Source organism: Ylistrum balloti, unplaced genomic scaffold (assembly GCF_031769215.1).
Source record: "Ylistrum balloti isolate Yb309-2 unplaced genomic scaffold, AGI_CSIRO_Ybal_v1 Utg369934, whole genome shotgun sequence".
Classification (NCBI taxonomy): domain Eukaryota; kingdom Metazoa; phylum Mollusca; class Bivalvia; order Pectinida; family Pectinidae; genus Ylistrum; species Ylistrum balloti.
Window position 1 is genome coordinate 1246151 of NW_026782045.1, and position 15708 is coordinate 1261858.

General features: G+C 32.9%; 1 protein-coding gene across 1 annotated transcript; it reads right to left on the bottom strand.

The window, feature by feature from the left end:
- Positions 1-1149: 1149 nt before the first annotated feature.
- On the bottom strand, positions 1150-11248 carry LOC132547120 (ras-related protein Rab-38-like). Its single transcript, XM_060210874.1, has 6 exons — positions 11096-11248; positions 5645-5776; positions 4902-4980; positions 4488-4669; positions 2149-2292; positions 1150-1396 (listed from the first exon to the last, which is right to left on the bottom strand). Exons 1-6 carry the CDS (start codon positions 11246-11248, stop codon positions 1277-1279), a joined length of 810 nt encoding a protein of 269 aa, XP_060066857.1. The 3' UTR covers positions 1150-1276.
- Positions 11249-15708: the final 4460 nt, after the last annotated feature.

Here is a 15708-nt window from a genome sequence, read left to right on the forward strand (position 1 = left end):
AACAACTTCTTAAAACTTCATAATTCGCAAGAAAATGTCTCTCCCCTCATATTTGTAAAAAACAAATCCGATGATATAAGCAAATTATCTTTAAGGGAAAGGAGTCAGAAACTATTTATATTTTGCTTTCTTATAAACGTACGGTTGCTTCTCCATCCATTCATTCTCACAACATCAGACTTACAACCAAACACCATACTGAGTACTCAAATGACCTGAATGATTAACACCTTACACTTTAAGAAGACAACTAGGTCATTCATCAAGTTTTATTTTCAGTTATTAAAGGATTAGCATTAGTCATTTCTTATGTTATTGAGCAATAAAAGAAAAAACGGAGTGTACTTATAATAAATCATGGTTTAAGCCAGTAGTCCACTCCGTTGTTTAGTGTTAAACCTTATTACAAAATTACACAACGTGATATTTTAAACTTTTATAATGGCCCTTTTTTATAATCTTTTACATTGCCACATTGGCCAATCAAACATGATGACATAAAATTATTGGCCAATGAAAATGCTTGTTTCAAAGAGGATTGAATTATCAGTTGTATATCATCACCAGCTGACTTATACATAAGGTCCACATTTTGTATGCATATTATGTTTTATACTTTATTTTTCCCTTTGAAAAGGTCAGCCTGGTGCACTATATTACTTGGCGTGTAGATTACACATAGCCATTAGACATAAGACAATGGACACATCACCCCCAGTAGTATAGCTGACAAAATGTTCTTGTCCTTCTACTGCAGGTTGTTTTCCCTATACATACTCTGTCTCCTAGTACTACTGGTTGTCTAATTCACATATTTGAAGTCTAACAGAAAAAAAAAATTATGGCAGCATTTTAAAAATTAACTGATAGCATTTTAAAAACTAAAAGACAACATTTCATTTTTGTATTAGAATATTGCATATACATTTCAAATGTCATCAAACTTATCAAAGATACAAAGAGTTCAAAGGTCAAATATGGCAAATGACAGACTTTCCACTTTCTACCTGATATTTTGTTGGTGTAGGAAATAATGCTTTGATATAAAACTCTAATGGTTTTATTATAAAATACATATTACATTTCCATATCTCACTATATACACATATCCTACCACATTCAGGAAGTTTCACTACATTTCACCATGAAAACAGTTCCACTCATTATCACAAGTACAGTGTTGTACTAAAACAACAGTTTGTATAGGACCATGTTTCAGGCTAGCTCACAACAGATGGGTGATGATTGTTTTCATACTTGAGTGTTTTACCAGTTGCTAAGAACAACATCCGCCCTCATTTTTCTTTGATTTTCGGAACCGATCTTCATCTCCTAATTCAATTTTATCACGGTCGTTTTCGTCCTCCGCTCTTAAATTTTGATCGTTTTGTAAAATCTACAAAAAAAGAAGTTTGAGAAGACAAATATGAAATGGAGCCCAATAGTGTCCTTGTTGAATAGTTTGGCAATTTCAGTGTGAAATTTGGGGTCAAAATATTTTGACATTTTGTTGATGAAGGAAGTGATGAAATTTTAATAGTGAATATTTCTAGCATGATGCCTCTAAAATCTGATCCCTTGCTAATCCTAAATTTGTCTAGAGATGGACTCTAGAGTATTCTGACATATTAATTATCTAAATAGAACCAAGGCAACTTGATACCTTTCCTGCACTGTTTTTATCTGTCTGATCCTAAAACCAAGTCTCAACACTGCTTAACAATTCTAATTTTCTTCTAACCACATTTTTTTTTCTTAGTTTGACAGAGGATATCATTTGATGTTGAAAGTCGGGAAATAAAATCTCAAACTACAAACCAAAAATTGCTAAATCCAAATTTGATATAAGGACATTGCTTCTCTTTATCAGTAATGTATAAATATTCCAAACACCAATTAAATATCAATCTTAATCCTGTGACTTGTTGCTGAACCTGACCCTTCTATTTATTGAGCTCATAGAAAATTCTGTATACTAATTAACATACCTTATATATTGGTAACTTAAAAGAACCAAGGGGCATAACTCTCAGATCTGCATGAGACTCAAAATCAAACTCAAAAACTCTGATGGGTTGCATTTGGTATTGAGCTCTTTTGTATGGGAGACCTAGATGTCAGTAATGTTTCCTTGTAAGTGATACATACCCTATTTACTAAGTATCTAGTGGATTCATCGATGTTTATATTTTCTTTAGCCGACGTCTCAAACCAGCCGACGAACCCCTTTTCATGACAGAACTCATCCATATGTGCTGAATTGTTCACTAATCCTTCCTTTGCTTGGTCACACTGTCAACACAAAAATCACAGATCTTAACTGAACTCTGTAAGCTTTCAATTCACTCTTAAATAAGATACATTATGTTCAATGTTTGAATTGGTTTTGATAATGAAGCAACATATTTACAACATAGAGCTGACCATTAATAAAAAATACTACCATACTGAGTGTAAATAATTTAACAAAAGATTATGTAAGTTAATAATGAACTTCTGGATTCTGGAGAAAATAGAAAATCAAAAATCTGATCTTCTAAATCTACATCAGGAAGTAAAGACAGACTACAGGGCTGTTGTCTGATATCTAGACATGATCTTATTAGGCACTAACACACAGGGTACAGGGCTGTTGTCTGTTATCTAGACATGATCTTATTAGGCAGTAACACACAGGGTACAGGGCTGTTGTCTGTTATCTAGACATGATCTTATAAGGCAATAACACACAGACTACAGGGCTGTTGTCTGTTATCTAGACATGATCTTATAAGGCAATAACACACAGGGTACAGGGCTGTTGTCTGTTTATTAGATATAACCTTACTAGCCAGTAACACACAAGGTGCTGGGGCGTTGTCTGTTATTAAGACATGACCTTATTAGGAAGTAACACACAGGGTACAGGGCTGTTGTCTGTTTATTAGATATTACCTTACTAGCCAGTAACACACAAGGTGCAGGGGCGTTGTCTGTTATTTAGACATGACCTTAATAAGCAGTAACACACAAGGTGCAGGGGCGTTGTCTATTATTTAGACATGACCTTATTAAGCAGTAACACACAAGGTGCTGGGGCGTTGTATGTTATTTAGACATTACCTTATTAGGCAGTAACACACACACTGTTCATTAGATATTACCTTACTAGCCAGTAATACACAAGGTGCAGGGGCGTTGTCTATTATTTAGACATGACCTTATTAAGCAGTAACACACAAGGTGCTGGGGCGTTGTCTATTATTTAGACATGACCTTATTAAGCAGTAACACACAAGGTGCAGGGGCGTTGTCTATTATTTAGACATGACCTTATTAAGCAGTAACACACAAGGTGCTGGGGCGTTGTATGTTATTTAGACATTACCTTATTAGGCAGTAACACACAGGGTACAGGGCTGTTGTCTGTTCATTAGATATTACCTTACTAGCCAGTAATACACAAGGTGCAGGGGCGTTGTCTATTATTTAGACATGACCTTATTAAGCAGTAACACACAAGGTGCTGGGGCGTTGTCTATTATTTAGACATGACCTTATTAAGCAGTAACACACAAGGTGCTGGGGCGTTGTATGTTATTTAGACATTACCTTATTAGGCAGTAACACACAGGGTACAGGGCTGTTGTCTGTTCATTAGATATTACCTTACTAGCCAGTAATACACAAGGTGCTGGGGCGTTGTATGTTATTTAGACATGACCTTATTTGGCAGTAACACACAGGATACAGGGCTGTTGTCTGTTCATTAGATATTACCTTACTAGCCAGTAACACACAAGGTGCAGGGGCGTTGTCTATTATTTAGACATGACCTTATTAAGCAGTAACACACAAGGTGCTGGGGCGTTGTATGTTATTTAGACATGACCTTATTTGGCAGTAACACACAGGATACAGGGCTGTTGTCTGTTCATTAGATATTACCTTACTAGCCAGTAACACACAAGGTGCAGGGGCGTTGTCTATTATTTAGACATGACCTTATTAAGCAGTAACACACAAGGTGCTGGGGCGTTGTATGTTATTTAGACATTACCTTATTAGGCAGTAACACACAGGGTACAGGGCTGTTGTCTGTTATTTAGACATGACCTTATTAGGCAGTAACACACAGGGTACAAGGCTGTTATCTGTTTATTAGATATTACCTTACTAGGCAGTCATACACAAGGTGCTGGGGCGTTGTCTGTTATTTAGACATGACCTTATTAGGCAGTAACACACAGGATACAGGGCTGTTGTCTGTTTATTAGATATTACCTTACTAGCCAGTAACTCACAAGGTGCTGGGGCGTTGTCTGTTATTTAGACATGACCTTATTTGGCAGTAACACACAGGGTACAGGGCTGTTGTCTCTTATTTAGACATTACCTTACTAGGCAGTAATACACAAGGTGCTGGGGCGTTGTCTGTTATTTAGACATGACCTTATTTGGCAGTAACACACAGGGTACAGGGCTGTTGTCTGTTTATTAGATATTACCTTATTAGCCAGTAACACACAAGGTACAGGGCTTCCATCTGCTAACTGCACTTTACTGTCAAGGTCACCTTTCCATTTAGTGACAGCATCAAATGTAGATGCTCTTGTGACGTCAAACACTATAATACAGCCCACTGCCTCACGATAATAAACCCGGGTCATGTTTCCGAACCTCTCCTGGCCTAAAAGAAAAAATGTTTAGGTACTGACATACATGTACAAAGAAAAACTGCTGAACCGATCATTTTGTTTAAAATACAGCCAAGATGACTTTTAAACAAATAGCGAAAGCTTAAATCAGCAATAATTTTTTCCTTGCCATAAGGAAAGAAGATTTCACTGAATTGTAGCAGTATGTATTTCACCAATGGCGATTGTGATGTTACTGATAATGAAACCAACTTTATGACTTACCAGCAATATCCCAAAGCTGTAGCCGTACAATTGTTTCTGCATCCCAATTTAGAACTTTTAACGCAAAATCTACACCTATCTGTGATAATGTTAAGGGAAAGATAAAGTTATCAACAATAACATGCGATATAGTGAACGGAACGTTACTCTGTTACAACCATAAAAGACTTCAGTGTGTATCTGAGCACAGAATACAAACATGGAAAGCATATTAAAAAATTGTAATATTTTGTTTAAACAAAGCTATTTTCAATTCACATAAAATTCCCACAGGATTGTTTACTTTGATCACATAGGCATGTTTTTAAAATGTTTAATTTTGAAATTCAGTTTCCATTTAGCAATGAAATGCTAACATTATATCATTTAGACACCATTTAACATCATAAAGGAAACAACATCTTAACTGTTGAAAATCTAAGACATTATTTCTTAAGAAACAAAAGCAAAACACAGGACTTAACTTCCTTGTTCCAATATGACCAAGCCCCAAACACTGACATGGGTCACGATTATTCATTATTCAGCATAATACTTCCCTACTTGGTATTTATCAGTAATCATGTGTACCAGCCCAGGACATTACTTCAAATCCAAGTTGATGAAAAGTCCTTCCATAAAAAAATTAATATTTCTTCTAAATCGATTCCTAATTCTTTTCTAGTATTCTAGTGACAAGGTGTCTACATACAAAAATATACCCGGTGCACATCAAATAATGATTGGACTGTGATAAAGGATACGGTGGCTCTGTAGTGTTGAGAAAAGAACTGATGAACATATCGTTTGATAATACTTGTCTTTCCTGTACCGAGCTCCCCAATGACCAGTATTTTGTACAAGTGTTCTTTCTTAGCGTTCTCAGTGGCTCCTGCCTGCAAATAAAAATTTCTTTTTTATAAATTATACTCTTTTTCATTTCATTTTTTCTTAATTTAAAATTCATTTTCATATACAGTGTACAGGTTGCGTTCCTAACAAGTTGATCTCATCTGGAAAAAAATGTTTTAATGACAAACATATACATCAACATCCCCTGTGAAATATTTAGTTCAATAAAGCTGTTATATGAGATTGAGAAATTCTCAAAGCAACATATCTTCTTCTGTTAAAATCTTGATCTTTTCAGAAAATAATTAATCCGGAATCACAATACCAAGTGAGTTAGATCAACAACTGGTCTCACAACTTTAGTCTTAAGTTGGTATCAGGTGTTAGGCTTGTGAATTCTGATGAAATTGTAATTCTAAATGTTTATCTTAAGAGCAATAATATCCTCAAGTAACACACAATATGCAGGGATCTTAAAAACCCCAAAAACTTCTTTCCATATTTGGATAAAATTTTAAAAGTTGTGCACATCATTTTAGATTTAAGTTGTTTTCAAATTCAACAATCAACATAAGATCTGCCGAGCTTTTATTACGAATTCACTAAATATTTAAAATTGACCCCTTCATACATATTTGTCTATGTATACAAGTATCTGAAGCAGGATAATCATTCAACATCATGTGAGATGATGTAGATAACATACGCAGGTGATTCATAAACAAAAATCTGACATCAGCCTAAAATGTAGGTCTGGTATATCTCTGGTGGTATAGAACGCGTCATACACCTGTACAAAGTAAACAAAATAACAGTAAACAACAGTGTATATTGTAGGTATATATATAGAAAAACATGCAGGTGAAAATTATCATCCAGACAGAAGTAACGTAATTAGGGTTGCTGAAGTATCTGGAAGTACCATAATTATACTACAATATAGTAAAATATTTCAGTTCTTAATACCATAAATATACTACAATATAGTAAAATATTTCTGTTCTTAATACCATAAATATACTACAATATAGTAAAATATTTCAGTTCTTAATACCGTAAATATACTACAATATAGTAAAATATTTCTGTTCTTAATACCGTAAATATACTACAATATAGTAAAATATTTCTGTTCTTAATACCGTAAATATACTACAATATAGTAAAATATTTCTGTTCTTAATACCGTAAATATACTACAATATAGTAAAATATTTCTGTTCTTAATACCATAAATATACTACAATATAATAAAATATTTCTGTTCTTAATACCATAAATATACTACAATATAGTAAAATATTTCTGTTCTTAATACCATAAATATACTACAATATAGTAAAATATTTCTGTTCTTAATACCATAAATATACTACAATATAGTAAAATATTTCAGTTCTTAATACCGTAAATATACTACAATATAGTAAAATATTTCTGTTCTTAATACCGTAAATATACTACAATATAGTAAAATATTTCTGTTCTTAATACCGTAAATATACTACAATATAGTAAAATATTTCTGTTCTTAATACCATAAATATACTACAATATAGTAAAATATTTCTGTTCTTAATACCATAAATATACTACAATATAGTAAAATATTTCTGTTCTTAATACCGTAAATATACTACAATATAGTAAAATATTTCTGTTCTTAATACCGTAAATATACTACAATATAGTAAAATATTTCTGTTCTTAATACCGTAAATATACTACAATATAGTAAAATATTTCTGTTCTTAATACCATAAATATACTACAATATAGTAAAATATTTCTGTTCTTAATACCGTAAATATACTACAATATAGTAAAATATTTCTGTTCTTAATACCGTAAATATACTACAATATAGTAAAATATTTCAGTTCTTAATACCGTAAATATACTAAAATATAGTAAAATATTTCTGTTCTTAATACCATAAATATACTACTATAGAGTAAAATATTTTGATTATTAGTATCATAATTATATTACTATATAGTAAAAAATTTCATTATTACTACCGTAAATATACTATAATAAAATATCACAATTATTAATACAGACTATAATTAAATATATCAACTCTACACTTCAATACATTTACCTTTATATTTTTAAAAGATCGGACTTTTTTCAAGTTGTAACTTATAACTAGATAATAGAAGAGGGGTAATAGAGCCAACACCGGGTGCTGTTTGGTAGGCAGTTCAGTCGGTTCCTTATCAATTAATTAAGGTCGTGAAAAGGTAAGGGGTCACCTGCCCGACCACGTGGGTTTTCCACGGGTACTCCGGTTTCCTCCCACAATAAGACCCCTCGCGTGCTTACATCCGGGCCAACAAGAGTGATTAGTATAAGTTGACATAACTTGTTTCGCAATTGTTGTAAAATAAATAAAGTTTATATTTAATCTCACTTACACAGCTTCATTTAGGAGATTTTTGAAATTTGCAAACTTGATTTAAAGAGACGAATCCAGCTGGCATACTATTCATTTGAATTTGGTCCTATACAAATATCTGGGTACATATTTGCACTAGAGAATGTGAGAACATTTTATTTAGTAGATTTTAATTCTTAGATATCTACAGCTCCATCCATTACTGGTAACTATTGATTTGAAAAGGTACAACTTGGTGCCAGGTCACCTGCCAAACTTTGGGTATTATTATTTTCCGTACCTATTACATTTGTTCCCACTTAAATATAAAAAAAATCCTTTGTATTCCCTACCAACCAACAAGATTTTAATATTACAATGGCTGTTTGGTACAAATCATATACATAACCATAAACAATTTATTTTGTATTCTAAAAAACATCCTCTATCTCATGAAAATTACCTAACTGATAAAATTGATACTTTTAAATTTTCAAAATAAACTTAAAACTGGGACATATGACAAAATTATGTTCGTGCTTGAATATATGTACAACAGATAGTTCAATGTTCCCTTTGTATATTTTCTAATATTTTTTAAAAATTTGTGTATTTTTGATATCAGATAATCAATATATATTTTGTGTCATTTTATTAAATATATATTTTGTGTCATTTGATATCAGATAATCAATATATATTTTGTGTCATTTGATATCAGATAATCAATATATATTTTGTGTCATTTGATATCAGATAATCAATATATATTTTGTGTCATTTGATATCAGATATCAGATAATCAATATATATTATGTGTCATTTGATATCAGATAATCAATATATATTTTGTGTCATTTGATATCAGATAATCAATAGATATTATGTGTAGTTTGATAATTATATCCTGGTGAAATAGTTCCCATAACTGTTACACTAATCTACACTATCTGATACAGGGTGAAAGCCAATCAAAGTTATTAAACCATGCTATCTTCTATGCATGAAACTTCCTTGTTTAATCTTTTTTTTTCTTTCATCAATTTCCTTTTGAGAAAAATATATAGCCCAGCAAATATGATTTGTTTACCTTAAAACTTCCTATGATGAAATTAAATGGACCACATTACATAATTTTTGTGTGTTTCCTATTTCAAGACTTAATGTGCACATTTCAATGTAGATATCGGGTGTTCATATTATCTAGACAAGACAAAACTCATGACCATGTACATGTACACACAATTACATAGCTCTCCTGGTCTGACAACCTGTAAGTTTATTTCATGATGCGGTGTCCATTAACTTATAAGTAAAAATATCTACTAGTCATGAATGACTGCACAGACTTTGACCTTTGGTCAGAAGCATCCTTGAGGATGGGGAACCAATTTTCTTTAGATATTAGTTCTTGGCCCCCACGGGCCAGATTGGATGGGCCCAAAAGAGAAAATGTTGTAAGTACTTTACAAAATCAAAATTCTACTTCTCCTGTAGGAATGAATAGATATTGCCCAAATTTGGTCTGTAGATTTATTGGGTGAAGAGGAATCATTCTTGTATAAACGTAAAGCCTTGGTCTCCTGAGGTAGGAGGGGTGGGGTCCAATAGAGGAAATAGAGTAAATTCTTATAAATCCTACCCCTCTTGTAGGAATAAATGGATATTGCCCAAATTTGGTCTGAAGCATCCTTGGGTGAAGAGTTATCAATCTTGTATAAACATTCGATCTCAGTACCAAGTGGGTAGGAGGTAACATCAGAAAGACATCCAAGGAAGGCAAAAGAAATCTAGATCATAGCGAAAAAATTCTCAGTCCAGGATCAATAAATCAGCACTTTAAGATCATTCCACACAGTTAACTCATATCATTGACTAGGAAAATTAAAAAAACAGTTGACAGGGAAAACAACATTCTCAGGCAGCTGGTTAGGAACGCCATCTGTAGTGGGCCAGTGCTAAACAGGGACAATGGGGGCCACAGACTCCCGCACATTTATGACAAAGTGTTAAACAAACTATAGCTGAATTGACTAAAGGGCTATCATCTTGTGTAATTTTTGGTCTATAATATGTTTACCATCTCCTCACACTATTTTTTAACCTTGAAGCATACATAGGATGATAAAACAGCTGAAAAAAGTTGGTCAAAATTCCTTACCATCTCATACAATGCATGTGTCAGTGCTGGTACGCCCCATAATGGTCATTTGTCTGACGACAGTGACCGTATAATCATCCAAATGTCACACTCTAATCTTCTACAAGTTGTATTGTTTTATAAGAACTTCTATTCTGCTGATATTATCAACCCAAAGAAAATGTTCTCCTATCAAACCATAAAGATAAATTTTAGAACCTTGTCAATATAGGATTTAAGCAGTTTTTCCAAATTTTATTTCTTTTTGCTGTTTTGGAGATTAATAATTGTCAAATGAAATCGAAAATTAACATTTTGAGGTTTTGCTTATCCCAGTATTATTCTTTCACATTTTAAGCTATAAGAAATTTACTGAAAACAAGGGTCACTTTAAAAAGAAACCAAGAATATTTATTATCCACGAAAAGACAATGAAGAAAAACTTATCCTTCCATTAACACATACTCTGATACATATAATGGTAACAGAAGTGCAACAAGCTTTTTTTTTGTTTTTTTTTTCTTTTTGAATTACTTTCTATCATCTAACTTGTCAAAAAAACATGACCAGAACAGTTAATTTAAAAATTTTGAGCATCTTAAGTTCCATATATATTTAAATTATATCATTGACTTCTTTGCAGACAGAAGAGAAAGTTGGTGGAAACTGGAGAAACTGAGATAAACCTACACATTTTTACAGGTGACTCCATACCTTTATTGGGGAATGGTAACCAGGTCACTTTGGTGAACATCAAATTCATTACAAATGCACCAAAGGCCCATTCTAAAATTGTCACCAGTGTGACTAAAAACTACCTCTTAGAGAAAAAAATTTACAAACCATTTTCTTTATACTGCAACCACCAAGATCTGAAGATATTTCTTCAAACTCCGATGAACTTGTGCTGTCACCAAACGTTTTCCAGCTAAAGCCTGAAGTACCGACTTTAAACAAAGGCACATTTTTGTATTGTTCTGGTTTGCTTCTGTGCATTGTAGAATGAATTTTGATATTCAACAAATTTGAGAAGAACAAGTTCAATAATTTTACTGTCAATCTCCTTTGAAACATCCCACACGTTTTAAAACAACAATTTGTAGATTTGGCTATGAATTCTATTTTTCAGCATTTATATAAGGGAATGTTACCACGTACTTATCACGAGACAGCAGCAGTGATTTCATATCCAACTAATACTTAGTTATAATAATAGATCATCCAAAACAGAATATGAAAACACTTTATACAACATCCATGCTAACTTCCCTTGAATCGAGAATGAACTCTCCTTGCCTTAATCTCGGTGTATCCACTTAGATATCTTAAGGGTTGACAGGACTAAATCAAGTGATCTAAGATGACAAATGATCATATGTCTTAATGTACAAGACAGACCAGCAGATTGGTCAAAAAACAATCTGTGGTCTTGTTTCCTGTCGGTCAAAAATGTAGGATCAAACAGGAATTCTTCATTTAAAATAACTACATTGTTTAACAGGATAAGATTTGGTATGCCATTTAATACACACAGCACATTTCCTCGGCAACAAAAACACAAGTCACGCACTTCAGCTTGACTGGTTTGTTTACAAATAAAGATTATCATGTCTCAGATGTGATATCATATGAAGAAATGAAAGTCATTTCTTGAATGAGCAATGAAGTGGCCTTTTGAGTAAGATATTAACAGAGGTCATGTGACCTTGACACCTGATTGTGAAACATACATACTTATTCAACCCTAATAAAGGTGCTTTGTACTTACAAAAAGAAAACAACAACACGAAATGATGTGTTAAATAAAATGAAGTGCAAGGAAAATTTTCAGATATGACAAGTTTGGATCAAGAAACTTAGGTAGCAGGACACAGTTAGATTTAATGTTTCTTCAAAATGTGACTTCAGGCCATAGTTTATTTCTTAGTGGCTTGGTATATGATAAACAAAGAGTTCAAAGGCTGAATATTATATTGGTTAATCAGTGAAATAAAAAAGGTACCTTAAAAACGCTTATGAAAATGAAATCTTTGCAAAATTCATTCGACTTTCCTTGAGAAGGAGTGGAAGACTTCAATAATGTTTTAACAGTGCTTGCTTCAATATGACTATAAACTAAATCTGCAGTAAATGGAGCAGATATCAATACTTTATACGACGGGTAGTCATTTCTCTAAAACCTGAAGCTGAGGAAAAAAGTAAAGTTAATGTTATAACTACTTGGTGGGTTCAGATATAACAACCTAACTTTTTTCCAGCTTGGTATAGCACTTGATGAGAAGCTTTTCAGTGTCCTTAATTTTCAGAGTTGCTGGACCATAAAATTTGGAAGATAATTTGTAATTAATTAGGGTTGTGTTGAGGCACTAATACATTATCTATGTACCAGGTTTAGTTAGACTTTCTGATTGACAGATCTGGAGGCAAAGCTTTATCATGTTGTGATGCTGCAAACAGTGGAAAAGTAACACCAAAATCACTTCACGGTTTCTCCATACAGCCCAACCAAAGCTATACCTTTGACACTATTCTCAATCTTGGTTTTTACAGTGAAAAGAATTTGAGTATTTTCACAAATTTGACAATTGTGTTCTTTATTATGGGTCAAGGTCATTTTTTTGGAATAATTCGCTGGACTGCATCTTAGGGACCTACCAGACAATTATCACAATTCTTAGGTAAGCATCTGGGTTAAATTAATCAAGAGGCCCCATGGGCCTTAATCATCACCTAACTAATCTCACTTGAACTAAAACTGGAAAGAGCCATAATCCTATTAAGTTCTTATCCAAGATCTTAATGATATCAGACTGCATACCAAGTTTCACCAAAACCCAATCTGAAGGACTCAAGTTAATATGTTCAAAACATTCATTAACCATGAAACTGCATAGGACCATAACTCTGTAAATTACAACTGAATTGGTTCCGTTGGTCTCGTGTGAGATCATATTGTCATAACAATGCATACCAAGTTTTATTAAAATCTACTTTAGTCAAATGATCATGTTCCTAAGGTCTAAAGGTAAACAAATCGCAAAAGGTCATAATTTGTGTAAGTTATGATCAAAATGGTCCCATCATAAAATCCATACAAGATCTTATTGATATAAGGCTTCATACCAAATTTCTTTATAATCTGTTCATATTTATTCAAGTTATTGTGTTCACAAGACCCGGGGTAATAGGATTGTGAAGGGCCATAACTCTGCAAATTATGATCAAATCAGTTCCATTTTTGAACTCATCCCAAATGCTAATGTAAGGTTGTAGACCACGATTCAGTAAAACCTGTTCCTATCGACTCAAATTATCATTTTCACAATGTGTAATGGTAATAAAATTACAAAGGGCCATAACTCTGTTAAACATTAAACATTGTCAAACTCACCTAAGACCTTATTGAAATAAGGCTGCATACTAAGTTGCATTAAAATCTGTTTATCTTTACTTAAGTTACCCTGTTCAAAATATCTATGTTACTAAAAATGCAAAGGACCATAACTATGTATATTACCATCAAATCAGTCATATGTTGACAATCGTTAGTGATCTTATAGATATAAGGCTGCATGACATATGTTATCAAAATTTGTTCATATCTATTCAAGTTATCAGGTTCACAAGGTCCAATAGAAATAAAACTGCAAATGTACACACCTCTATGAGTTACTATTGAATTGGTGCCATTGTTGAATGCATCAGAGGTCTTATTTATAAAGCTGCATAATACGATTCATTACAAAAGGCCTGTGGACTTAAGAGTCGTCTGACTATAAAGACATATATATGATATATAATGAGCCTGAGTTGCTCAACTCTTCAACAGCTAACACAAAAGACTTTGTTGGTTCATAAAGTCTATATCTTTAACTAGAAATCCTATTCCTAAAGCTTCATAAACATCACAACCCAGGACCTATTGATTACTGAATGAAGCAGTTTTATGTGACATTACATTTGACCCCAAATAACCTTAAAAGTGGGTCAAGATCAATCATATGAATAACATTGGCAGCCCTTCATCCAGTTATGTTACAGAACCAATATCAGAAACTTTGACCTATTGTTCATCAACAACATATTTTTGTTAAGATTTTCACATGTTAGACACCAATGACCTTGAAGGTGGGTCAATGTCATTTATTTGGCTTGGTAGTACTTTATCCTACCATGCCACAGGACCAATATCAGCACCCTGGACTTAATGGTTACCATACTGAGAAGAAGTTATTTAAAGATTATGACCCATTTGACCTTGAAATTTACTTAAAGTTATTCATTTGAGCAAATATGGTAGCACTTTATCCCAGCATGCCACAGGCCTAATATCAGCATATTGTGCCTTTTGGTTATTGAAATAACATTGTATAAAGAGTTTAACACATTTCACCACTGTAGCCTTGAAATTGACTCATAGTCATTCATCTGGACAAACTTTGTTGCCTTTAATTCATCCCAGCACACTACATGTCAAGTATCAGCATCTTAAGCCATTTGGTTATTGCAAAAAAGTTGTTAACAAACTTTAATATATTTGATCCCTCTGACCTTAAAAGTAGGTCAAGATAATTATATTGAAAATAAATTTGTAGCCCTCATCCCAGCAGCTGTAAGCACAATATCAACACCTTGGCACTTTGCTTATTCAGAAGTTGTATAATTTTTAAACACATTTGTCCACAATGAAGTGGGTCAGAAAGTGGGTGAAGGTCATACATTCAGCTTAAGAGTTCTGACAAAGACTTTTTCATTAACAGATTTCAAATGAAGGTAACTAAGGTTTTTTTTTGTAGTTGTAGGTTGCATGTAAAAAACACAGGGTAAGCAAATACAGTTCACAATCTTTACAAAACCGTCTATAATTTTTCATGAATAATATTGGAACCGTATAATATATTTTTATTTTTTTTTACACTAAATGTGTAAATTCAGGGACTTTTTAAAGCATTCATACCTGATTCCAAGATTTTCAAAACAAATATGAATTCCAAGACATAAACATGCAAGAAATGAAATTCTACAGCTTTTCATTATTGTATATACCTTATGCATGTATAGTTATCTTATATAACCACTTACTATAGCAGTGGTGCGTACATCCTTGATCCCCTGGTCCGTGATGGTAGCTGGATCTAACAAAGACATTCTCTTTCTCGTGATGAATTTCCAAGATAGGGTTAATTTAAAATGATTATCTTTCTGGATCTTTTGTTTGAAATCCTAAATTGACGGTTCTTTTAGTGAATAAGATAAATAAGATAAAAAAATCACATTAAGCTTTAAATGTCATTTTCTACATATATGAGCCAAGAAAATTAGATATCTAGCACAGGTACCATATATGTAGTTTCCAATCATGGGTTTCACTCTCTAGAAATTTTACATCTGATAAATGTTACGACGTGAAATCTGTACAGACTCATATAGGGATGTTACTGAAATGTTCGGTTGGA